This window comes from Ambystoma mexicanum, chromosome 7q, assembly GCF_040938575.1.
Source record: "Ambystoma mexicanum isolate Mex_15411 chromosome 7q, UKY_AmexF1_1, whole genome shotgun sequence".
Lineage (NCBI taxonomy): Eukaryota > Metazoa > Chordata > Amphibia > Caudata > Ambystomatidae > Ambystoma > Ambystoma mexicanum.
Genome location: NC_090941.1, coordinates 978,841,979 through 978,869,126, shown reverse-complemented (window position 1 = coordinate 978,869,126; position 27,148 = coordinate 978,841,979). Strand labels below are relative to the sequence as shown.

General features: G+C 47.5%; 1 protein-coding gene across 2 annotated transcripts in view; it reads left to right on the top strand.

The window, feature by feature from the left end:
- The window catches only part of FCHSD2 (FCH and double SH3 domains 2), a 1,767,327-nt gene extending 1,744,162 nt beyond the window's left edge, over positions 1 to 23,165 (top strand). For both annotated transcript variants that reach the window (XM_069640094.1, XM_069640093.1), the window contains exon 20: positions 20,574 to 23,165. In XM_069640094.1, coding sequence (XP_069496195.1) covers positions 20,574 to 20,657 — 84 coding nt within the window. In that variant the 3' untranslated portion in view covers positions 20,658 to 23,165. The remainder of the gene's footprint in view (positions 1 to 20,573) is intronic.
- Positions 23,166 to 27,148: the final 3,983 nt, after the last annotated feature.

Genomic DNA, 27,148 nt, shown 5'->3' with positions numbered 1-27,148 from the left:
TCGTCGTCTTCTGTAGCGCGTAGCTCCGCGCTTCCCCAGCGGGAGCTAATGAGAGCGCCTCTCGCTCTCATAGAGACCAGCGGCATTCGGGCAGCTTCGGTGTCCCACAGCTCCTGCTGTGGATACCGGGCAGGGAGGGCAGTAGGATTTTCGACCCTCTCATAGTCCGCCTTGGCCCCGGCATCTCCCCTGCACTCCTACTTAGCACGGCTTCCCTCGAGCCGGTTCCTCTCCAGCCTGCTCCGCTTCTGCGAGCCGAGTCCTTCTCTCCAGACCGTCTTTCTCTGTTTGCTGGGACGGTCCCCATTCTTATACACCATTGACTTGTTAAATGACTGCAGGTGCAAGTCCCTCACTTGAATACTCATACTTTCCATCCCCTTTCCTCCATCCAACATGGGGATGGTACTGGAACCTTTGGCAGCAAAATATTAAGCTTCACCTTTAAATTTAGTATAGCACACAGGGGCGCTGCCTCACCTCGGTCCCTTTTTCTGCATGGATGGTGTCGGACCTAGCAGCCAGCGCAGAGACTTTTAGATTTCCGCCTGCTCCACATTTTTGTTTTTTCAATCTTATTTAACTTCTCTTCAGTGCCTCGCCTCCCCCGCTGCATGTCAGCTGCGGAAGGGGTTTGGGGGGGGGGGGCACTATGATGCTTAGGACGAGGAACCCTTGGCATCCATTAAGGCCTTTCATGACCGCCTTCCGGGCCTGGCGTAGTTCTTGGGGTGGGGAGGTCCCTGTGCCTGAAGAAACCCCCCAGGAGTCATGATCCAGTCTGGCATCCCTCTCCAGAAGGATGTCCTGCAGGTGGAGCCAAAGGTCTGGGAGAAGCTCAGGGCCAACGCCCAGATGAACAAGAAGCTGGACAGCAGGTTCAGGCTGACGGACAAGGATCTAATCCTCCTGGCCTCCCACCCGCAGCTGCATTCTTCAGTGGTGGCTGCAGCCTCAGTATATTCTAAACCATCGTCTTCCACCACAGGAACCACCTCCTATTGTCTTTCTAAGGAGGACATGGTCCTTGAGTCTTGGGGTAAGCGCTGTTATTGCATCTAAGGACTGCATCTGCGGCAAGCCAACCCAGATGCCCTCTTTGTTGCGGCTAAGCAGAAGCTGTGGAGGGAGCTCTGGGAATTTCTGCCCGACCTCCCTTCGGACAAGTAAGACTCCTTCAAAGCCGGTCTGGCAGATGCCCGGCCATTCCACAGGACCTCATGGAGTCTTCGTTCGCCCACATCGACACAGCCAGTAGAGGGCCATGCCTTGGTGTCGAGATGAGAACGGCGTGGGTGCACGCCACTATGTTTTCATCTGAAGTGCAGGAGCAGATCCTAGATCTTCAAGGGCATGGACCTTTTTCATTCGTCAACTGATGATGAGTTGACAAAGAAGAAAACCTCCACTCAAGCTGCCAAGTCCTTGGTCATCCTGACAAAACCTGGACAGAAGTCCTTCCCTCAGTCCCATGTCAGGACCCGGTTCAAACCCAGCGCTTTCTCTGGCTTCAAGGGGTTTCGGGACCGTGGTACACAGAGCCCTGAGAGGTCGCCCGGCGACAACAGTAGGAAGCAGCAGAGGACGTCGCGCAGATTTTTCTGCTCCCCCTCCTCCGATGCAAAAAAGCAGTAAGCGCGAGGAACACAGCTCGCCTGTGATGGGCTGTTTGTCTCTTTTCCAGGAAACTTGGAAGCGTCTTTTCAACAACCTGTGGATCCTAGCCATAGTCTCCACAGGCTTCAGTCTTCCTCTTCCTTTCCCTCTACGATCCTCTCCTCCTCTTGGTCAGATCGGGTCCCCGGCTACAGGATTTTTGCGGTACCCAAGAATAATCAAGCTGGCCTGAGGGTTGTCCTGGACCTGTCATTTCTAAATCTGTCTTTACCGCTGGAACGCTTCAAACTGATTACTCCTGCGCACATAGCCGAGTCTCTGTGCAGGGTACTGTTTGTTTTTTTGCCTAGACCTCAAGGATGCTTACATCCACGTACCTATCTACCAACTGCATCTGAGGTTTCTGCGGTTCACGATTATGTTGTACCACTTTCAGTACAAGGTGCTGCCTTTCGGCCTGAACTCTCGTCCCCTCTGTTCTTGTCGAAGTTGATGAACGCAGTGGCGGGTCTTCTCCGGTTGGAGGGCCATCATCTGTACCCTTATTTGGATGACTGGCTGGCGAGGGGCTGTTGCTCTGCTGCCAGAGTTTGGCAGATATCCTTCATCAGCTGGGCTTCTCCCTCAACCAGAGGAAGTCACTGTTGTGCACATCTCAGGATCTGGTCTTCCTAGGGGTGTGTTGCAACACTACTTTTCAGCGGGTGTTCCCTATGCCTGAGAGGCTACTGTCCCTCTGTAAGGCGATGAACACTTTGTAGTCAACTCAACCACCTTGGCATGGTGGTTCCAGAATATTCTAGGCCTGATGGCCTCCTGTGTGTTTACTGTACAGCACTTTTGCCTCAAGATGAGGCTCCTCCAACTCCACTTGGTGGTCAATTGGCATCAGTCAGGAGACAGGGTCTCAGTCAGAAAGGATTCCAATTCCTCCGCTCCTACTGCCAAATCTTCGATGATGGATGCCAATGTTTCAGTGGGAGCCCCCTTCTCCCAACCGGAGCCTACCCTGGTGGAAACGACAGACTCTCTTTCGTGCTGGGGGGGGGGGGGGCTACGTGATTTGTGGAGCATGGTCCAGGATGGAAGCCCTCCTGAATATCAATCTGCTCGAGCTCAGGGCATTGGTCCTGGCACTCAAGGCATTTTTGCCCCTCATCAGGGACAGGTATGTTCTTGTCAGGACGGACTATTCTACTACGATGTGTTACCGGAACAAGCAGGTTGGCACCCGTTTCCCCTGCCTTTGCATGGATGCGGTATTGATCTGGGAATGGGCCCTGATGGAAGGAGTTTGGATTTCAGCAGTACACCTCTCGGGGACCGCAATACAGAAGTGGGATTAAACACTGAGTGGGAATTGCACATGGCTCCTTGTTGCCCCTGTTCCAGCGTTGGGGGTTTGCGGACCTGGATTTGTATGCATCCCCTCTGAATTCCAAGTGCCCCAGTTTGCTTCATGGGCGGGACGGGGTTGGGGTTTTCATGGAGACGCCTTCTGATCTGTTGGCACAGCTGTAGGTTTAATGCATTCCGGGCCACCCCTCTGCTCCAACGGACCGCCTCCAAGTTCTGGACTTCGGTGGATTGCAGCCTCATCCTGGTTCCCCCCACTGGCCTTCGAGACCCTGGTTCTTGGATCTGCTACAGTTGTGCTCCCAGGGTCCTGTGCACCTTCCAATCTCCAGCAGGGGCTTCCTGGCGAACAGGACGGGCAGTTGAACAAATAAATACCGGGCCGAGCTAGCGGCCTGGTTCCTGAACAGCTGAGGCTTCAGCATGCTCAATTTTCAGATGACAACTGGGAGATCATACAGCAGGCCAGGAGGCCCTCGACTCTAACAGCAAATGGACTAGGTTCTGCCATTGGGCTCGTGACATGGGTCTGGTCCCTGTCACCTGTCTTCTGGATGACGTATTTGCTTTTTCAGCACACCTTGCTAGTTCTGGAGTTCAGGTAGATACTTGCTGCACTTATTTGGTGGCTATTGGGGCTTACAGGAATTCCCCTGAGCATGTATTTACGGCGGCAAACCCAGTGGTTAAAGGCCCTCCTTAAGGGGTTTTCTAAGCTTTTTCCTCCGTTGCATAGGCTGCACTAGGTCTGGGACCTTAATGTGGTTCTTGCAGATTTGCAGCGCAAGCCTTTTGAGCCGATGGCCTCTGTGGACAGCCGCTTGGTGACACTAAAGACAGTTTTACTGTTGGCTCTCGCCTCTGCCCGCAGGTTTAGTGAGCTACAGGCGTTGTCTTTGTGCGAGCACTTCACCAAGTTTCACAACAACAACGTCATCTTGCGCACTCACCCTAACTTCTTGCCCAATGTGGTCTCTCCATTTCATCTGAATCAAGAGATCTGCCTGCCGGTGTTCTTCCCGAACTCGCAGTCAGAGGTAGAGAGGGCCCTGCATTCGTTGGACCTCAAGAGGGTCCCCAAGTTGTATCTCTCTCTGACAAAATCCTCTACGAAGTCTGAGGCATTGTTTGTGACTTTTGGTTCTCCTCCCCAAGCTCTCAGGCTTCCAAGGCTTCCATCGCCCATTGGATGGATCAGGCCATTTTGAAGGCATATAAGGGCATGGGCAAACCTGTTCCTGAGGGGATTCATGCCCATGTGGTCCGAGCCAAGGCCACTGCCATCGCGTTTCAAAGACGAAATGCTTCTTGGGATGTCATCAGCAATGCGGCTACTTGGGCCACTAGGTCGGCCTTCTTTAAGCACTACTCACTGGACACCAGCTCCAGGCGCGATGCAGAGTTTGGTCAGGCAGTTCTGAAGAACCTTTTTGCTTCGTCCTAGATATGAGGCAGGTTATGACAGCTCCACCCTATGTTCTTGTTCGGTGGAATAAACCACAAGGATGGAGGAAAGGGGATGTGACGTATGAGTAATTAAATTTACTCACCGTAGTGACTAGAGTACTCGTAGTCCATAGTTCCCTTTCTTCCATACGTCCCACCCGCCTTCCCCCACTAGTATGCCAAAGGCTAATACGTAGTAAGCATAGCCAGGTATCTAAGCATCCGATGTGTTGAAAGGGGGCTGAGGTGAGGCACCAGAGGGCGGGGCCTCAGCGGGCCGTTCCCACGCCCCAATTCTGTGCCCCTGTGTGCTATACTAAATTTAAAGAGGAAGCTACATTTTTCACTGCCAAAAGTTCTGGTACCGTCCCTATTTTTGGGGACACCCGCAAGGATGAAGGAAAGGGGACTATGGACTATGAGTACTATAGTCACTACAATGAGTAACTTTAATTTGACTGACCATGGTGAAGCCTATTAGCTGGACATGCCTGACTATTGCATTTGAATTCCTCCAAAACCCTCTTCCTCGTCTCATTACCAAAGTTGTGTGAATGAATGGAAGTGTGCATAACTCCTGGCTGTATTCCTGCTCGAACCAGTCATAAGAGGAAATGGCTGTGGGACATTTTGGATGTAAAAAAGGGACAAAGTCTGATAATAGCCTACAAAGGCAGGGGAAATATAGGGTTCACTTTTGACAAGGGAAAGGGGGATACCATGTCTCACCCAAAGACGTCCTCTCCCCACGTTCCCTCCACCCAGGTGATCCTCCCTCGCATATCGACCCCACAGTGTCAGGATCCAAAAGCGATGGCCTTTCCCTAGCCACCTGAGCAGAGGATGCCGGGGGGAAAGAAGTTGGGACGTCCTCAGGTTCCTCACAGGTCAGATGTTTGTGAGTTTCAGGGGATTTTGAAGGAGTAAGCTTCTAAGTAATAGGTAATCCAGGCTAGAGCAGATTTGCAAAATACAAGGCCCTGCAGAGTGAAGAGGAGAGAGGAGTTGTTGACAGTGTGGAAAGCGGCAGAGAGGTCCAAAAGCAAGAGTATTGTGAGGAACCGGGAATAAAACACAGAGGACTCGTAGTGGTTGCTATAAATCTTTATTTAAATAATGAAAGGGTTGGGAAAAGCCTCACTGTCCCTACTCTTGGAGGTACGTATTTCCCTACCTCCAAAACCCTATGGGTCTGTCCCGTGACAAGATGTCCAAAGCAAAAATGTCCTGTGTCCAAAATGCTATCTTAGCCCTCACATTCTAGTTCAACAAAAAAAGTATAACTCCAACCAAAGTAGGTAATGTTCACAGTTCCAGGGAATGACTCCCCCCCCAGGTTTCTTCACAGCAAAACAGAAGTTAAAAGAAACAACTTCTTAGTAGCCCAAAAGGATAACTTCCTCCTCTTGGCGTCACAGTGCACTCCAGGAGAAATGACTCATTTCCTCGGGCATATTATGGCATTCAGAATTATGCAAATCCTAAGGGCCTGGTTCTTCCATGGGATTCTCCTTTATTAAAAAAAACAAAACAACTTGAGTGCGTTCCCAAACTTGCAAGACTTCTTGTATACTCTCATGCCAGGTTTGTTTCCACATTCAATGCAGTTCAAAAATCCTAAGGGGCATGGGTCTTCCTTGGGATTTTTACTTTACTCAAATCCAAAGGGTATCCAGTTAAATTGTCAAACATATTTTCGAAATGCCATTTTGTCGAAAACAAAATGCTGAAAAAAAATGTTTAATGATTTTTTATTTATTTTATGTTTTATTTTTGTTTCGTTAGTAAAAAAAAGTGTGGGGCAACCCCCCCATTTCAAAAATTAAATTAAAAAAAAACATTCGAAAAGAAAACAAAATTAAATTATGCAATTTTGTGCCAACAAAATGGCATTTCGAAAATATGGCGTTTGAAAAAGTCACTATAAACCAATCCAAAGGGCTTGGATCTTCCTTGGTATTCTTCTTTCAACATAACACAACTATGAGTGTGGGTCCCAGACTCGTAAACACACCTGGTATATTCTTCTGTCCGGTTTCGTTCTAGATTCAATATAATAAAAAAATCATGAAGGCATGCGTCTTCTTTAGGATTTTCCTTTCACGATATGCAGTTATCTTCACATACTTGTCCTTGCCTGGTATACTCGACTGCCAGGTCTTTTTTTTTTGCAGTTCTCTTTACACACTTGACTTGGCCTAGTATGCTCTCCTGCCAGGACTTTCTTATGCAGTTCACTAATGCAGTTAACTTTACACACTTGACTTTGCCTGGTATGCTCTCCTGCCAGGACTTTCTTATGCAGTTCACTTTAGGTGCGGGTCCCAGACTCGCACATCCCAGGTGCTGGGTCCATAACCTTCCATTTGCTAGTTTCTGGTTACTTTCCACTTGTGAAATGTTACTCACTCTCCCAATAAAGTCCTTTATGACTTCCCAGGCTGCACGTTAACCGCTGTTAAGCTTCCCGGTGTCCCACCTCCTTCCATTGGGCTCACTGGTTTGCTGGGGTTGCTCCGGCATCCTTCACACTGCTCGGCTACTGCTGCTGCTCGCCGATGGAGCACCTCTCTCCTGCTTTGCCGCTTGTCAGGTTGGTATCGTCTGATAGCCCTGTGCTGTGACCGGCCTCGCGTTGCCTGACCTCCAGTTCTCTGGCGTACAACGGTTCCTGCAGTCCTCTTCGTTCAGGCATCACTTCTCTGGCTTCCCGTTGTCTGTATGGTCTCACCTGCAGCAGAGTTCTCTCCGTGCCTTCTCTCCACCTGATGGGAGCCGCTCGCTCCCATCGGCTTCTTTCTCCCTTCCTTCAGCTGCCAGGTTTTTAAATGTCCTGGCCATGCTTGCATCTTTCCAACTACGCAGCGTTGGCTTCTGTGTTCTATTGATCCTTATTATTCCATTCCTCTTCTTTGGCCCAGTATTTTCAAAGTCTTCATATACATGGGTTTTAAAATCAGTTCTTGTCCTTTTATTGATTACAGAATGTTGAAGGATCCTCCTTCTAGTCTCTCTGTCATATTGATTACAGGATTTTGAAATATGTCTGTTCTGAGCAAACTGTCCCAGACTCAAATGTGTTTCTTTCAAATCAAAATATTCTTAGATTAAACATTCATAGTGTGGGACTGTATCTGGTTGACATTTTTGCCAACCAAAAAAGCAAGACATGCTCTACTTGCCTGTTGCATGGTCCAAGGAGCAGACTCTTAGAAATCTCGCCGCTGACTCCCAGTGGCTGCATGGATTAAATTCAAGACCCTTTCCATTGTCCACAAGGCTTTCTGGGGCCTGGGTCCAAAATACCTTCAGCTTTCCTTCCGTAAACACCTTCCTTAGCGAGGTCTTCGCTCCTCTGCCTCTATCTCCCTCAGGGTCAGTCGTTTTTCAGAGAAACGAGCTGGGGGTAGATCTGTCTTCGGCTGGGGCTTCCCTCTGGAACAGCCTCCTTGCCACTCTGAATCTTGAGGAGAACCATCTCCGGTTCCGGAAGCACCTCAAGACCTTCCTCTTTGCTTCTGCCTTTGCTCCTCCTCTCCCCTGCTGATCTGTTCTGTCTCGGCATCGTGCACTTGATTACCCTCTGACTTTCGGGCCCAGGTACCTGCTCACCCTGCCACCCACCCGCACTGCCTCCTGTCTATCCCTTGCACTGGGGTCTGTAACTTTACAGCCCCCCCCCTTTTTTCTGCACTTATCAGACTCACCCTTTCTGTTGCCTGAAACCTAGCACTTGCCACTTGCTGGCTGCACTACCACTGTTTGTTGCTTTTTATCATTTATATATTTATCTTTTTTATTTATATGTATCCTTTGCTTAGCACTTTACATCCCCCCCCCTCCCATGCACTATCCCCTTTTCCCTCTCCCATGCACTTGTGCGTTCTCAATGTCACTGGGTCTAGTAAGATCGTTGTTTTGTTCTCCTTTGTTCCCCTCCCTTGTCGCGCTCTGAAACACTTGTGTACGAGCGCGATACTAAGAAAATATCAGTATCATCTTACTGCGTTCCCATAAAGTACGGACAGTGCTACCAAACATATCGGTCTATCAAGCCATATGTAGTGAAACAAACAAGCAAACCGCCCAGTCAAACAATTACTAAACCATACTGGTGAGTTGTACCTGCCACTGCTGATAATAGAAATGTGGCGCATGTCTGTAAAACACGCTTGATTTCCTAGAATAATCCCACCGTTGTCTGAAGACCCGTGCTTAGTAGTGTTGCTGAATATCTCCAAAACTACCCTGCCCAAAAGCACAGGAAGACCCTGTCAGTTATCTTAGTGCAGAGCTATCAAGTCTCATGGTGCCCCAACCTATGAAGCGCCGTTTTACCTATTGATTCCCGTTCTGTGTGCTGCATCAGGTGCTCACGCCAGCAAGCCTGAGTGTTTGTGAGTTTTTTATTCAGTGCAGCGAGTCACGTGGTGAGCCAGTCACGTGACTCCGATGCTTGAAAGACATACTGTGTCAGGGAACCCTCGCAGGAAAAAGACTGCATACGTCAGTGGAAAGCTTGAAAAATAAATGGCGCCTAGAACATTACTACTGGCAGTCTGCTGTATGCCTCCTGCAGTGAGTGGCCGTTGCCTAATGTATAAATCTATAACGTGTATGTTAGGGAGAATTCTCTTATAAGGCTAATTTCCCAAACCTAGTGAGTCCCCCAGCAGCATTGCTGGATTTTTGGGGTTTGTTTTTTCTCCTGCTAAGAGTGAGACTCTTTTCCTCCCACTCTTAGGCATGATTTGAGGTATGTCTTTGATTCTTTGTGTGCTTATGGGCTATGGGGTCTTTTACTCCATAGGGTATCATCTATTTTTTATGTGTGTTACACAGCACCCTCAGTGCAGAAACACAGGGGTGTCATAGTGACCCCCAAACATAGACTCCATACCCTGGGACTGACTACTGTGTCCCAGGGCATGTAAAGTCACCATTGACTTTACTAATCCAAAATTGTGAACAGAACCAGTACAAACCATCATAGTGTGGAATTACTGGAAGGGGGTAATTAGATTGCCCCTGGGTCTGTTTTTCAAGGGGGCACTGTGCAGTCCCCCCTTGTCGAGTTTCTGGCTGGTGACAGTGGTTACCATGCAAAATATTCCACCGGAATATTTCCTACGGGATTTTCCCATTGATTTTAAACGCACCACTTTTTGGTGCAATGTTAAAGATGCCGCTGGTTTATTTATTTAATATTAAATCAACGGTTGGGTCTTTTTGCCAGAACTCTTTTCTAAAATGGCGTTCATGTCCGTCTCTGTAACTCTAACCAAGGTCGAGTCCTTTGTTCCACTTTTTGGCGGGCACGCCAAAGCCCTCCAAATGGTGCCACTCTGTCTAGGTTCCACAGGATGTGTGGGGAGGGGAATTGGCACCCAGGACTGCGTTGCCTTAGCAACCCAAGTCGCACTCTATTCTGATTGGCCCGTTGGTGAGCCGCCCAGCTCACCACTTAGCATGTGTGAGTGATAGGTAGGCTGTTGAATGGGGTTTTTTCTGCATAAAAGCAGGGCCTTTGGGACTGGAACTTCAGAAGTCGCCACAGGACCTAAGAATCCGAAGAGGGAAGAAGCTGAGCCATCTGCAACGACGACACCACCGGTGGAGCCCTGCTGCAACAAACTCACCACTTTCCCAACGACAAGAGAAGATCTTCTGCTGGATGAGTCTTCTTCCTTTGAGATGGTGGGATCAACCAGTTCGCCCCTTTCGCATTCCAAAGACGTCTCTTGGTCGAATTGCCCGTGCCAAGCACCCCGGCGGCCGGATAGCCAAGCTCCACCACTTTGACCGCGAATAAAAGGAACGCACCTTTTAACCAACGAACTCCGTGGCTTGTTTCATCCCTGGGCAGTGCAACGACTCCAAGTTTCCTCCTCGACGAGATCCTCTCTTCCCCTGGTCGAAACAATGAACTGCAACCACTGCCAGGAACAACTGTGACCGCTGGAGCTTCCTCTCTCTTTAAGGTACTGTGTTCTGCCTGGCCCCCCTTTCTTCGGTTTGCCCAAGGTGACCCTTAAATCCTTAGCTTTCCAACTAGGTTGGCCCCAGACCTTCTAACTTTACTTCTTGAATCACCCCAACCTCTTTTGAACATTCTGCAAAAACATTTAGTGCATTTTAAACTGTGTGATCTTGGGCACATTTTGCTTTGCTCCATTTAAAGTGGGCCTGGCCTATGAACTTTAACTCTACAGTGTATACTGCCTTTACTCCCTCGCTTTGAACTTCTAAAAGTGTTGGGAACTGTTTTATTTTTATGCCCTGCCTTTTTCTCTCCCTTTAACTTAACTATTGGAGTGCCATCTAGGTAACGCGCTCACATCTGTTTTAACAAATAGTGGTGTTTTAACTCTGACTTGTCTAATAGTTATCAAGGGAGGGTTTATACTTACCTGACTGTGTTTTAAAAAGCTTTTGATTTAGAGTGCTACTAGTGTATTGCCTAAAGTGTGTTTTAAATAAATAATTATATACTTTTGATACAAAGCTCTGGTCAGTGTTTGTTTGCTCTACTGTGTTTTTAGCCCTATTGTGTATAATCTATATACTGCCCTACTCTGCTTGAGAGAAGTCTGACTGCTCAGCCACAGCTACCAGGTAAAACTGGGTGGTGCAGACTGCTACCAATTGGGTTTACTGCTTTCTCCTGTAGTCTTAATCTTTTTGCAGTGTTCCCTAAGGGAACTGCACAGGATTCTGCTAAACAGTGTACAGTAACCAACCGTTACTCCTATGGACTAATAAGTGAAGAAAACATATATACATTCTAATGATCCTCTTAGGAAACAAGTCTGTTTCTTAAAGTTGCACAATCTAACCAGGCCATATTGCATGATAGCCAATTCCATGGAGACTAATGGAGGTCTCATGACGCCTGTCTGTATCAGAAAAAATTGTGTTCTTATGAAGCAATCTAACCAAGCCCTACCACCTGATACCCAATCCAATACATGTACATGGTACTCCCCTGATGTCTGTGTCAAAACTAGTGCACACTCGCACAAATCCATAGAGCATAGTACGGTATCAGTGCCCACCCTGGCTGAACTCTGGCAGTGTCAATGGCAATGTCAAAGGTAACTTGTGTTCTTGAGTGGATGCTGCACCCAGTCCCCAAACGATATCCGTAGTTGTTTGGTACCTTAAGAGATATATATATATATATATATGCAGGTAGTTCTGTCTGTGCTATCTGTTGGGATGCATGTGTGAGGTCCTGGGGGACCGTAGAATGTGTGAATAAATATCATCAGGGAGTAAGGTAGGAAGGTTCTGGAGAGGCGGTTGAGAGGCAGCACCATTGAATGATGTCCATGTGGCTTTATTACAGAGACCTAGTATACACAAGCGAAGATTGAACACTCCTCAGAATACTGCAGGATGGGGGACTGCTACTCTGATGCTCAACCACACAAAATATATAAAAGATGACTCTGTTCAAATACTAAACCCAAGAATGTCTTTGCTGCAGGGTTTGCCAGTCCAGACCCAGGTTCCTCTTATGAGCCTAACACATGGTATAGCATCAAACAAGATATTAGTTCAACCACTGCGCATGGACAATTCATCAGTCCTTTCCTCAATATAAAGTCTTATAATTAGTAATTGTTATTATTTCAAATTCTCGCGAATGAGAGATCTCAATAGATTCTTCACGTTCAGATCTATGTTTAATTTAAATTGGTGATTGGTGTACTCCTGTACGTGTTTCGTGCCATTACTTCAGATGCTTGGGCTCTGGAAACAATAGCCCAAGGATACTGCCTTCCTTTTATAACGCAGCCTCACAACAATCCACCGGGGGAACACTCTTTGAAGATCCGCTCCTTGTGCAGGAAGTATTAACCCTGCTAGAGAAAGGTGCTATAGAACCAGTACCTGTAGCGGAGAGGAACAAGGGTTGGTATTCCCCATATTGTTTGATCCCCAAGAAAGACGGGGGACTGAGACCCATCTTGGACTTGAGATACTTGAGCAAGTTCCTCAGTAAGGACAAATTCAAGATGGTCACACTTTCTCAGATCCTTCAGGCCCTCCAGTTACAGGATTGGTTGTGTCATTGGACCTACAGGATGCTTATTTTCATGTGCCATGCCAATCCATCTCAAGCACAGAAAATACCTGAGGTTTGCCATTGGCGGCTCGCACTATCAGTCTCGAGTCCTGCCTTTCGGGTTGATCTCCGCCCGAGGGTCTTCACCAAACTGATGATAGTGGTGGCAGCACATCTCAGGAAATGGGGGATTTATGTCTATCCCTACCTGGACGATTGGCTGATCAGGGCGCGTTCTCCCGAACAAGCCCTGGATGATCTCAAAGTCACCTGCCACTTCCTTCACAGACGGGTCTTCCCCCTCAATTTCAAGAAGTCACAGATTACACCTTCCCAACAGCTCCAGTATATCACAGCAGTATTAGACGCATCCTTGGGCAAGAGCTTGCCACCCAAGATGAGGGCTCAAGACATTCTTCAGATGGTTACCAAATTTCAAACTGCCCAGTTGATTTCTTCAGGTTGCTCAGCCTCATGGCATCCTGCATTTTTCTGGTGCCAGAGGCCTGCCTGAGAATGAGATCCCTTCAATGGGCTCTAAGAACTCAATGGTCCCATTTCTTAGGAACAATGACAGACCTACTTCAGGTTCCAAGCAGGGTCACACAGGATCTTCTGTGGTGGGCCTGCAAGGACAATATTCTGAAGGGAGAACATTTTTGGCAGTCATGGCCGGAGATTACAGTAGAGACGGACGCCTCACAGGGTGAGGAGCCCATGCCAAAGATCTGGCAGTCAGCGGCCATTGGTCTCCATCGGAGTCCAGACTACATATCAACCTTTTGGAGCTGAGGGAAATCAGACTAGCGCTGAGGGCCTTCCTGCCCTCGGTCAGAGGAAGAATGTCCTAATAATGACAGACAACACAGTGGCCAGGCATTACCTCAACAAGAGAGGAGGTGTAGGGTCACTACCACTGTGCAGAGAAGCAATGCAGCTCTGGTTCTGGGCAATTCGAGAAGGAATCTCCTTATCAGCGGTTCACCTAGCCGGGGAGGAGAACACAACGGCGGACTCTCTGAGCAGGCAGAGCGCAGTATCCCACGAGTGGGAACTAGCTCAGGAAGTCCTTCAAGAGATCTTCGCCCTTTGGGCAACCCCTCAAGTAGACCTGTTTGCCACCACAATCAACCGGAAGTGCGAAAGGTACTGCTCAAGGGAATTTCCTCTCTAGGAGACGCGTTTGTGGTGGATTGGGAATTCCCACTGCTATAAGCGTATCCACCGATCCCCGTCCTTCCTCAAGTAATCCGGAGGTTGAGCCGGTTCGGAAACCGCATGATCTTAATTGCTCCGGATTGGGCCAGGAGAACGTGGTACCCAGACCTTCTGGATATGTCCATCTGTCTTCTGATGCACCTTCCACAAAGAGAGAATCTTCTCTCGCAGATGGAGAGTCAGGTTCTCCATCCAGAGGTCAACACTCTCAACCTTCACGCATGGTTTCTGAAAGGTTGAGATACAAGGATTGGGACCTCCCGGATGACGTGATGCTTTCGGCAAGAAGGCCAGCAACAAAATCTCTGTACTGTTGCCGTTGGAACAAGTTCTGCAACTGGTGCAGGGAGAAGAATGTTGATCCTTTTCTATGTTCAACTCCAGAGGGGTTATCTTTTCTCCTATCATTAGCACACACAGGTCTTAATGATGGGACCATTAAAGGTTACCTAACAGCGCTTTCTATTTTCAAGCGCTCTTCGGAAGAATGCTCCTACTTTAAAATTCCCTTGGTAACTCAAAAGGGCTTACAAACGTTTTCCCACCTTCTTCTTTTCAGGTTCAAATTTGGGACCTTAACCTGGTTCTAAAGTTTTTTTGTGTGTGCCCCATTTCAACCCTTGCACACATGTCCATTGAGATTATTGACCTTCAAAACCATATTGTTGGTTGCATTGACATCTGCACTTAGTCTTCTTGGTCTCTGTGACGTTTGCTTGCAGGGTTAGCTGCAGGTTCTATGTGCAGATGCAGCATTTGGTCAGGCGGCGCTAAACAAATCTGTTCAGCCCTCTCCTAGTTAATGGTGTGTTGTACTCAGCGTGGATACACCCACGCCTCAGCGCACTCTAAATTTAAAGGGGAAAAGCCAATTTTTGCAGGGCAAAATGGTTACATTACCATCTGTGTACAAGGATGCCCATGCAGTATGGAGGACATGGGACTATGGACTAGTAACTTTTGATTTCATTGATGACCTCTCGACCTCGGAAAGATGAAGCTCTGAGAGGATCCTACTGGGAATTAAATGTGTGGCCTTCGGGCACACACTTATATCCAAATGAAGCTCTAACCTTGCTGAAATCTTTGACCGGCATACATTTGTCAGTCTCCTAGAAATGTATTCTATTAATCTATTGTGGTGCTATTGGTCAACAACTTAGATTCGGGTGGGATTATACTTCTTTTACAAAGTCATGATGATATTCTGTCTTGTCTTAATAATGTCTGCCCCTGGCCCCCACAGGATCTGTTAATACTTCCTGGAGAGGAGGGGGCAGGGGGCAAGACCCAAATGACTGCAGGTCATGCAAATCCATGCACCCCCAACAGCCTTAAGGGAGCGTACAGCAAAAGGACTACATTGACGTTTACGGGCTGAAAGTGGAGGAGAGGGGAAGACCGATCTCCTATCCAGAATGACAAACTGAAGTACTGCAAGAGGTCCCCCTCCCTGAGTGGTTCTTTAAGGCATCATTCTTCTTTTTCCTTGAAGAAGACTAGTCACTGCTCCAGGGATTCCTCTGAGGATTCTCCCTCATGGGCACCATTTCCCATCAAATCATTTGCAATGGAGGCATGGGAAAACGTCTGGCCAAAGAAGCTCAACATTTATGCCAAGACCTTGGCTCCAACTTCTTCAGCCTCAGTGCTGGCAGCGTCAGTGAGGCCCACCACACTTGAAGGTGCTTGCAGGAGCCCTTTGCAAGACTGCAGTCACACGCCTACAGGCTTGTTCCCTGCTCCAAAGGTCTCTGACCCAGACCAGTGCAGTGCTGCTCCGCCTCCAGACATTGAGTGTCTGGTGCTGGCCGTCCTTGCCTAAATGCTGTTGGACACCGAAGAACCTCTAGAATATGCCCACTTTCTGTGGGAAAATTCATGTCAAACATGTAAGAGGTCTTTGACAAGGAGTGTTCCTATCCCATTTAGGCTGGGACCACATTGCTCGAGTGAGGTGAGACATTACGCAGAGGAATTCTAGGGTAAGGGTGAGGATCTACTGGATTTGGCCTCCAATTTACAAGAAGCCAGCGGCCTCGACACCTCCCCAGAACTGGACATCCTCCTTGGGCCAACTCCAGGGATGTCCGATGCTTCTTTCAAGAAGATGTTGATCAAGGTGGTGGGCACGTTGTGTTTGTCGGTACCCACCAGACCTAGAGTTTGGTAAGAATTGCCCGACATTCTGGTTAATGATCCCCAAAGACGGACCTTGCTGCACTTTAGCCCTGCCGTGGAAGCCCCAGTTTTACAGGCCTGGGAGAAGCTTGCCTCAGTCACGGCTGTGGAACTAGAACTGGAAAGGAAACGCCACCCAGCTCCCTCTGACCCGGCTTTGTTCTCCACCAATGCCTCCCCAGAGAGCTTGATGGTTCAAGCTGCAACGTCCTGCCTTAAAATTACCTCTTTGAACTCCTTTCCACCTAACACAGAGAGTAAGAAGCTGGACACTTTGGGGCGCAATGTGTTTGCTTTTGTGCAGCCTTGTCTTGAGAGCAGCTAATGTGTCTGGTGCCCTGACCACATTTACCATTAGCCTCTCGACTGTGGTGTCGGAGGTGGATAAGAGTCACCCGGTGGAGTGCTTTAGTGCCTTAGTGCAGGTTGACAGAGAGGTCCCATGTTAGATCTTAGTCTCGCCTTGACACAGCCTACTGTGTCACATTTGTCAGGGTATCATCATAAGGAGGATGAAGACTTCAGAGTTCCATCCAGGCATTCAGTTGCAGCGCCTGGACATGCCCTTCGATGAGCGCACAACCTCTTTAGGGCTAAGGCTGATGATTCCCTTCAAAGCTTTGTACTCCAAGGCAACTGAAAAGTCTCTGGGCCGGGCTGTCAAACAGCCCTCCTTTTCCTCAATAGGAGGAAGGGGGTTTCAAAGGTCTCCCTCTTATGCCCACCATGGAAGGGATCAGGAACCTTCAGGCAAGCAGCAGCCACTCAGACATCATATGATGGTCCCATAGGGACACATTCGAGGGTGGATCTTCTGAGGGGGGACCTTAGCCCCAACTGACAGTGGCCACAGATGCAACATTGAAGGGCTGGGGCGCTCACCTGTTAGGCCTGACCCAAGAACATATTGCTGGAGCTGCATGTGATCGGGCTGGTGCTCAGTCTCCCCTCAGTGCAAGGTAAGTGTGTGCTGACATGAATGCACTACCTCAAGGTGCTCTAGGGTCATGGCCTCTGTGCAGAGAAGCCATGCGACAGTGGTTTTGGGCTCTGAAGAACACTGTGTCTCTGACGGCAGCCCATCTACCCACAAAGGAGAAAATCATAGCGGACACCTCAGCAGTTTTGGGCCTTCCAGGAGTGGGAGCTCTGCCAGGAAGTTCTGGAGATCTTCTCCTTGTGGAGGACTCAAGTCGACCTCTTCATCTCTATTGTGAACAGGAAGTGTGAGTTCTGCTTCAATGTGTACACAAAGTGTACATTGTTCTGCTCTTGGTTGAACTAAGGGACTCATTGACTGTTGAGTGGGACTTCGACCTTCTCGATGTGTTCGCGCAAATCCCTGTCATTCCACTAATTCCCAGACTGTGGACATGTCCTCCCTGACACCTCCCAAAGAGAGTGGACCTACTCTCCCAGTCGGCAGGGCGGGGTCCTCCATCTGAACCTCAACAGCCTGAACCTCCATGCTTAGCTGCTGAGAGGCTGATATTTATTTTTGTTGCATGGCGCCCTGGACGTGCTCCACTCAGCACATATGCATGCCACCAAATCCATATATCCCTGCATGTGGCATAGAAGGGGTCTGGACCCTTTTATCTGTCGTACCTTCTTGGTTCTGGATTTCGTACTTAATGTTTTCAGGACTGGCATGCAAATTGGCACTTGGGGGCTGTCTGCCGTCTCTGGGTTCAAGAAGACCCCGAAGCAGTGCTCCTTCACTAATCCCACTGGAAGTTCTTGCGGCTATTGTGCAACCGCTTTCCACCATGCCAGTCTGTTGTTCCTGCACTGACTTTTCTCATTGGAGCTCGGTTTGAGCCCCTGTGTTCATGTTCATTAAGGTTGGTCACCCTTAAGGTGATTTCTTGTAGCCATCACGTCTGCTAGACAGGCGAGGGAGCCTCTCCGGGGTACTGTCAGACTTCCATCTGTGTCAGAAGATCCATCTTCCTGGGTTTTTTCGTTGCACCCTTCCAAGACTGTGGTGCGATTCCATTGGCTGGACCTGGTGCGGTCCCTCGGCTACTATGTTTCTCGGACTAGGGATATCAGAAAAGATGGACAGCTTTTTGTACGTTATGCTGGTGTTTGTGCTGGCAGGGCTATGACTAAACTGGGCCTGTCAAGGTGGATCATCCTCTGCATTTCAGATTGCTATGATCTGTCTGGCAAAGGTGTGCATGAGGGTCTCGGGGCTCATTCAACCAGAGGTCTTGCTGCCACCTCTGCCCTGCAGATGGGAGTCGCCTGTTGTGTATATTTGACAAATGCCATGTGGGCCGCACTGCACACATTTGTGAAACATTACTGCTTGGACTCATTGTCAGGGCATGGTTCTGTCGAGCAGTCCTTCTAGTTTTTGCTAGGCCAGTTTTCTGTTCTAGGTATTTCTTTGCTGTCCTCCCTACTCCCTGAGTCTTCCTACCACCATGGGAATCTATCATAGATGAAGAATCCGTGGGAGGAAGGAATCCATTACAATAAACAATTCCTTGCCTCTCGCTAATGTTCTTTCTGATTGATGCAAATCCCACAGGTTCCTCATCACCCTCCCAACCAGACCCTTTTTGGTAGATGACGTGTATACCTCATCTGTCCCCAAGTGCTAGGGGAAAAGGGCAGAACTGACGTTATGGGGTGCAGCGGCTCCCTATTTAGTGGCCCTGATATCACACCCAGCGCAGGGCTGGAAGAGCCGCTCAGTGGAGATGACAGAGCTGCACTGCATCCCCTGGTGGTAAAAAAGTTTCTGAAGGCAGCTAGCACTGCAGTAGAAATTCCATAGGAGGACCATCCACCAGAAAGAACATTTCTGCGATATAAGTCATTTGTTCTTTTCCTGGATTTTGACACCTTGTTTGGAATATCAGGCCTGCCATTGCTATTCTTTCTAGGAAGTCTACAGTACTGCCACTAGAGAAGCAGATTCAAAGTGCAAGTGTGTGCATACATCCTATGGTGCATCTGGATAAACAGTTCTTTGATGAGCCCCTGCATGCCACTTTCACCATAGCCCGGTTCCCCTGGCATGGTTTCATAGCTAGGGGAACTAACATTCCCTTGTGCGCCCCCTTTCCCTGTTCTACAGCAATGCAGGCCACACCCCCGCAATTCCCATTCCCTATCCTGCCCTCTTCATCCTACAGGCTATCACAAATTCAGCAGGGGACACACCTGCCACCCCTGGACACCCGACCCACCCCCCGTTCCCAACTCCAAAAACATTCTTACACACACATGCACCCACACATACCCACACACATACATAAATAAATACGCACAGACACACCCCCCACCCCTCCACAGTGCCCCTCCTTACCTCTCCAGCCGCTGCTTCCTCATCCGTCACTGCTTTTATAGTAACTGTGCAGCAGTGTTCCCCGAAAAGGCTGCCGTTCAGTGAATGCGGACTGTCAGGAAAATTGATTCGATGAAAGTGGGTGGTACCAGATGAACATTCTTCCTCATAACTGTGGATCCCCTTTTCTTGGTAATTGTGTATTGTCACAATACAGAGTGGGATCAAGTACACATTTATTTTTAAAAAGTGTATTCAAAGTACTTACAACATTGGGCCGCCCCAAACAACATAGCAATTATCCTCACACACCTTCTGATGCCTCCCCCAAACTCATCCTTATGGCTCTCCTCAACACCTACGGTGTCTCCCCAATCTCCACCCTATGGGTCTCCTCAACACCTTATTCGGTTTCTCCCAACCTCCTCCTCCAGAATAGTAACATCTGCTCACCCCTAGCTCTCACAACCAACCTCCTCGGTATAGCTTAATCCTTCCTTTTCTTCCTTTAATACTCACTCCAGCACCTTAGTGCACCTTATGTCCTTTCTCTTCTCCACTCCCCTCTATGTACTCCCTGTGCCTCCTTCCCTCTCTGCCCTCCATTATTCGGTTTGCTTCTCCAGCACTCTCCATTACCGCTCTTCTCCTGGATCCAAACCCACACCATTAAGGGGAACCTGAGGTTTATAGAGCGTAGTCCGGGTTCCACCTTTGCATTATGTTATTCAGATGTCACAGATTATTAGACTTAATGTTTGATTGGTTGAGCGAGAATAGTGGGTGGCTTTTCGGATGCCCCAGTAGCCCTGCATCCTCTCACTCAGAGCTACAGTCCGAGCTGAGGGCATTGTTTGAAGGATCCCTAATGGGGAATGTTGGAAACACAGGAAATGTAATTCTATTTACTGCTTGTGGAAGTGACACCTGGTTATTGCAGTAACACACAACCTTTGTCTCTTACCTTCTCTTAATTTGGATGCTGAAACCATGGTATCTGTGTACTGAACATTGTAACTGGTAGCTTGTTTTTTCTAAAGGCTTTACAAGCCTGTGAAAACGATTAACCAGTCTTCTTACCAAATGCGAAGCTAACACTCACAAATGTTGAAATCAACCGTTATCATTTTACATGGGATCAGTGATGTTGCGAGAGAAAGACACATCCTCAGGGAGTGGGGTTTAGCATATTTAATTATCTTCTTTTAAAACATGGCAGCTACTTCATAAGAATGCAGAGCAAATTACTTTGTTGACTTTCTTCTATGAAGATTGAGTGTATTACTTTTTCTGTTAATTTCTTTTCTTAAAGTGGAATGTAACTCTAGCCATGAAATGTCACTTTGTGGTAGATAGTCTAATTCTGACTTGTACTTGTTACAGGTGAGGGCTGCTCCTCCTCCCCCAACACAGCACCCACGAAGGCCGCCTGAGAAGATAGAAGACGTGGAAATTACGTTGGTGTAAAGGTTGGACTGATCAAGTACAGTCAGACTACAATCAAGGCCAAATGTTGAGTTTTGGCCATGTCATTTTCTTGGCACCTTTGCATGAGGAGGCTGTTGATGACTCGAGAAGGCGACAAACAAAGGAAGGATTTCACGCCGTCATATGTTGTGCCTTTTTTGTTTTTGAAAACCTTATACGTCATCTCTCCTCGCTTAGCACAAAGACTCGTCAGAGCAGCACAGGAGGGCCTCCAAGTGGCCTACTCTAACGACTGAGCATGGCCAATTTCTCGCCGAGGCTGGTGGAAAGGACTCGCCCATGCAGTGTAGTCATAGCATACTTATATCATGTGCATTAGTACAGTACATTACTGTTGCCATAGGAATGTTGTTCAGAAATTCTCATAATCCTTCATGTAGCATTGCTTATCTGGTTAGTTGTTAATCAGACGTGATCACCTTTATAAAAATACATGTGAACAAAGGAAGCACCATTGATGGAGAGGCTGGCTCCTCTCAGGAATTCCATTGAAAAGGGAAAAAAGGGAAATCTGTGCGGGGAATGTAATGTGTTGAAGAGCATATGGCACCATTAGCGTGGCTGCACAACTTTCTAACAATAGGAAAGCAAACCCCATCCTGTCCGTCCTCTGGCTTCAGAAGAGGTTGACGCCTGCGAGCAGTAGAATAGCCAAGAGCATCGCCAGCGCAGTGCATTATCGAGCTTGGCCATTGCTTTTGTTCCTTTTCTTTTTTCAAATGTCATTTTAGTTTCGAAACCTGAATTGCGTGCAGACCGCTTCATAGTGTAATTTGAGACCTCCTGCCGCCGATGTCTATGCCGAAAGAGCATTCTTTGTGAGTAGTGGGGAATGCACTTGCTACCTTTCACCTTCGTTTTGGTGGGCTTCTCTGTAAATTCCACCAGACACGTGTTTTATTTTCTGATGGTGGAATGTGAGGGAAACCCCTAAAGGAACCAATTGAGAAATAATGGGTTGTGTTAAAAATAATACAGTTCACTTTATCTGAGGTTTGGAGGTGCTGATTTGCTAGCCATATGTTTTCTAAGTGCATAAACCAACTAAAGAGGTCATTAAGGCTTTTTCTCAAGACAGGGCAGAGCATAGATTCAAATGTCTTGGCTAAATTCGTCCTTATTTTTTGTGTTTAATATTCCAGTCCTTTTTACCGCATTTACTGCATCTGCTCCCATCATTATCAAACTCTACAAATATGCCATCACGTCAGACGTAGGCATTACATGGAGAGTGTTTATTGCAGTTCAGATTTTCCCACCCTGCCAAAACCTTACACCTTGGCAACCTCATACCTGAACTATACCTTGCCCAGCAAGATTGGTAATGCAAATATGGTTCTTTTCACTCGAGCGTGCATGGTCTTTCGGGGAGGCTTGAAATTACTTTTCTGCTAACATATTAATCAATTCAGATAGTCACATTATTTCGGGAAGAGGCAGATAGCTTTTGTGCAGAACAGAGATATGGCAGCACTTACCTCTACAAGTGAAACATAAACATTTTATTTTTAAACTTAAAATAACATTGTTTTTATGCTGAATACACTTGTCGTTCGTTAGTGAAGATCTTCATCCCACGAGTGTAGCAGGACTTTTGCAGCCTGATTCATGGAATTATTTGCGTGAAAAACGCAGATTTGTGCGCCTTTCTGCCCGAAAATCCCTGTTTGAGGTATGGGGATTTTCGGGCAGAAAGGCGCGCAAATCTGCGTTTTTCACGCAAATAATTACATGAATCAAGCAGATAGGCTTCTCAGCATTCATTTTGCACATGTTTTTCCCCAAACAACTTTGGGGTTCTGCATTTAGCTGACACGCTTAAGACCTTTTTGTGTTTTTGAGGTAGTACAGTAAATATGCCGCATATGCTACTGTGTAGGAGATGTGCACCCATGCTGCCCATCTTTCCCAGGCTCCTTGTTTCCCAACGAAGCGTGGTGTCCTATGAAGATTTCCATTGGTTAGCTTTTAAATCAGCGACAGTATCTTCTTTGAAGACTCTTTTATTAACTTTTCCATGTTCCTAAATATACTTGGTTTTGTTGCACCTCTCGTCCTGTTGATCTGTTAGAGGTCTTTTTATGTGTTATCAAACTTGTTATTAAGTTTAAAAAAAAAAGATTTCCTTTATGTCTACAAAGTTATAAATTCATCATTGAGGCAAATATTGCCATTATTTGCCTGTGTAACATTCTTTGGCCAGTTTCCTTTCTGATTTCTTTCAAAATTTGAAAAGTGTTATTTCAAAACTAGTTCATATTTTAAAAATATTTTCTGTAAGAGCTGCTAATTTTATTTAAAAAAGAAATGGGTAAAATATGCCCCCTTTTAACTAGACTTCCTTATACAGGGCATCTAATCCATGTATCGCAGTGTACAGTGTCAGTATATTTGAGAGCATTGGTGCAAATGTTTCTCAATTGTATTGACTGTAAAAAGTTTATATTTATTATGTATAAAATGTTGAATAAAAAAAGTGGAATTAAAGCTTTTTTAAATTTTCATCTTTTTCTTGTATGAATATAAGTTTGAAGTAAGATCTTACTGTCTGCATGTTTATAATCATTCTCACTTTTTTCATAAGAAATAGTGATGAAGAGTGCATGCTCCATATGACAAAGTCCCTTGCTTGACTTTGGGCTTAAATTGTCATGGGGTTGGTTGCCACCACCCGCTAAGTGATGCTGCTGCCGTGGGCCATGCAGGGAAGATCCTCTGGCTCACCCCACATCACCCTGCTTGTGTGGTAGGGACTTGTCACATGGAGCCTAGAGGTTCTGGCCCATGATGTGGTCAAATCTGAAGAGCACATTCTCACCCTCCCAAATAACGCCTGCCCCAAACTCTGGCATAGTTCTGTGAATGTGCTGATACAGCACTGTCTGGGGGGGCGGGGGGGAGCGCATTTACCAGCTGCGGGAATAATGGAAACGGGAGGAGGCACCCCATGCATGGGATAGGGTATCATTGATGGCTGTAATACATGTACCTAGGGCACACATGCAGCCCGAGAAGCCCAGGCTTAGGAGTGGGGCAGAGGTGCTCAAGGAGGTTGTGCGATAAATATGATGGCATAAACATGTGGGGTGCTGCCGTACAATCCGAATCGGGTAAAAACTACAGGTAAGTATATTACATGGGGATGACCCGGACAGGCCCTGCGTGGTAGGCCACATAGACAATTGTGTGGACACCTTACGGCAGTGAGGACGGTGCAAGAATTATTCAGGCTGCCCGTCCCCAGGAGACAGCAGTCGCTGGGAACAGAACCAGCGGATACATACAAGGTCAGCGAGCCAGGCTCATAGGCACTCACTGAGACGAGGGGAATTAAATTCGCCAAGATTTGTTCGGGGAGGCACACTCAAAGCACAATCGGCAGTTTCAAATCACCCTCTGGCAGGTGGGTCTGGGAAGAAGGATGTGGGATGAGGGGGCGATCTCGGAAGAGCCAATCAGAAGGTGAGTTTTGGTGTCCCCGAAAGGCAACGAGTATATTGTGTCCCCGATGTCTACGAGGCCCCTCATTGGTGAGATGATGTGTGAATGTCTCCCTTCCCACCAGCTCAGGATGTCTCGTGTTTTTCCCTTGTGCGCTGACCAATGGCAGATAAAGTCCCAGAGGTCAGAACGATTTTGTAGTGCATATTGACAATACATTTGTGGGGTGGAGCGAGAAGGAATGTGGCACTATAAGAGGAGGTGATGAACTAGGGGGTGGCAGGACTGTTTGCTCCAATCATTTTTAACTAACCTATGTCTAGCTATAGGGGACTGACGTGGCCCCACCAATCTGCTTCGTGGGATACCCGATAACACGAAACACTAATTGCAACTGTTTCTCACTATGCAAATGTTGTACTCGCTGTATAAAAGAACTGTCCGCAGTGGGCGGTTTTGTCAGCTCTCATCAATCAGTTCTGTTCCACTGTGCGGTTTGATTTGTGCTTGCCCAGCTGTAATAAACAGCATTACGTCTTGCTTGGTGTACTCTCATTTTTAGATTACTTCTATTAACTTACTCATTATATGCTCATGGAGGACCTCTGATACATTTTAGAGGCCACAGCGAGATCCTCAGTTCCCTCGGCCAACTAGGGGTATTCCGACTGTCCTCCTGGGGGGCACAGGCCCAGTGACCGCAGATCAGTTCTCTGTGCACCACCGAGGCAGCCCTGCAGAAGCAGAGTCTGTGATGGTATGCCTGGTCCTGATCGCCTCCTACGCTCAGGAGAAGGAGCAAGCCAGCAAGGAAGGCTCCGTGCCCTGAGGGCTAGAGGATCTCTCGCCCATGTGAGTGTACCTATGCTTGAACACGCTGTATCGTAGTTGCATTCCCGCAGAGGGGATTGATCTTTTATTGCAGTGTTTAGGATGCATCCTCTAGGTGGGAGGACAATCAGTTGCAGTAGTCGTAGATTTTGGTGCACTCTACTCCATAGGGGAGTGGATGTATGAGTGGGGAACGTCTGCATTAGTGCGGAGTGGTGGGTAGCAGGAGGCTGACCCCGTTAGAAGGGAGTTGCGCATAGCGCAGACGATTATATAGTTGCGTCATTTGGGGAGAAGGGTGTTATTTTTTTCATTTTTTTGTTGAAGCAGTGTTTGTTGAAGTAGAGAAGGAAGAGCGCTCGTCGGCAAGAAGTGTTTGTTCGCCTTGTGGCTTAGACCGAGGTGGGAGGTTTAACGCGAAAGGTACCTGGTGTATAATATTGCGCTTGGCATAATAGCAGTGGATGCCAACGTAGAGCAAGGGCTTGGCTTGGCTTCTTCTTACACTAATATAGGTAAAAGTGAGCCTCTGGAGAGGGTAGGTGATAATACTAACACGAAGTGAGTGGACGAGCCTGTGGAGACGGCCAGTGCGCATGCGAAGTCGGCCTGTGGAGAGGGCTAGAGAGCGAGTGTGTATAGGGATGGGAGAGCGATAAGTATGTGTGTTTGAGAAGTGACTGAACACAAGCGGGTGAAAGTAAGAAAGGGGGAGTAAAAGGGGGACGGGTGAATAGAGAAAGGAAGAAGGGACCATTAGAACACGACAAGGGAGGGAAGAAAGAGGGTGAATAATGGCTTTTTCAAGATATCCACCTCAACCACATGTGCTAAAAGCTACCCCAATATCACGATAAAATAATCAAATATAATTTTCAATGGGTTCAGGAAACTGCAGGACAATGTTTCTATGTATGGCCAGGGGAGGAAACGTTTGATAGTAAAATAATACAACATATGTTCTCATATTTAGAAACCATGTTCCAAGATAAAGTGTAGACAAAATATATTGGTGCTCTGGAAGTTGTATGAAGAAAAAAAGGTTGAGTCCATGAAGCCAGATATAAAAAAAGACGATGTAACATACCAACCTAGTGCTCCGCCTCCACCGTATGGAGCATATCCAGCATTTATTTATTTTTGGTTAGTTGATATATCAACTTTTCAAATTATCCTTACAATTACAAATAAATATTTCATTACAGAAATTACAATAAAAGAGCAGTACAGAGAAAGGCAAGGGGGAGGGGAGACACGGGTACAGACAAGGGTGGACATAAGGGAGGATCAAATGTAAGCTGGACGATGGATGATGAGGAACATGACGGGGGGAGACGGGAATAGAGGACGAGGACAGAATTGTGTCAGAAATGGAGGAGGAGATAAGTGAAGGGGAGAATGAACAGTGGACACCAGATGGAGGGAAGAGAAGGGGACGGAAGCAAAAGAGGAGGGGAGAACGCGAGGAGCCAAGAAGGGATTGGTCATGTGTCCTCCGCAGCTGGACAGAGAAAGTAAAGATGGGACTGGCACAGGCGGCAATAGGAGGACTGGAGACAGGGGACTGGGCAATGCAGATGCCATTGTTACAGAAGGGGAGAGGAGACGCACACTATGTACCATGGCAGACAATGGACAGAGATAACCTCATTTGTAGTTTGCCCTCCCTTATGGCAGGTTTTAGCAAATGAATATACACACTTGAAAAAGAAACTGCAGGAGTGATGTTGACAATAGGGGACATGACATTTTTATTTGCAGCAATAATAGGAGAGCGAGGGGATAAGATATGGGAGTAAGCAGTATTCAACGGGGTGAAACTGAGTACCAACGCACAAGATGGAGCACTGTTTAATAACTGTCGAGCTCACGTGTGGAAGGTGTTGAGGAGCATGTATCCGGACAGGTCAGACTTAGGAGCTGAAGACCCAGCAGAGTATACAAAATAGGTCCCGGAGCTCTGGACGTTGGAGACACGAAAATGGTGGGACGGATACATACTTTTATTTGGCCATTAGCCAAAGGTCTGACATCTGATGTCTTGGCTTCCTCAGATAAACTAGTGGGAATAGAGATACAGGCAACAATAGTGCACTATTGTAAGAGGAAGCAGGAGAGTGAGAGACAGACAGCAGAAGACGCCCCAAGGCAGACATCAAAATGGTACAGAAAAATCTTGCAAGATGCACAATGGAAGG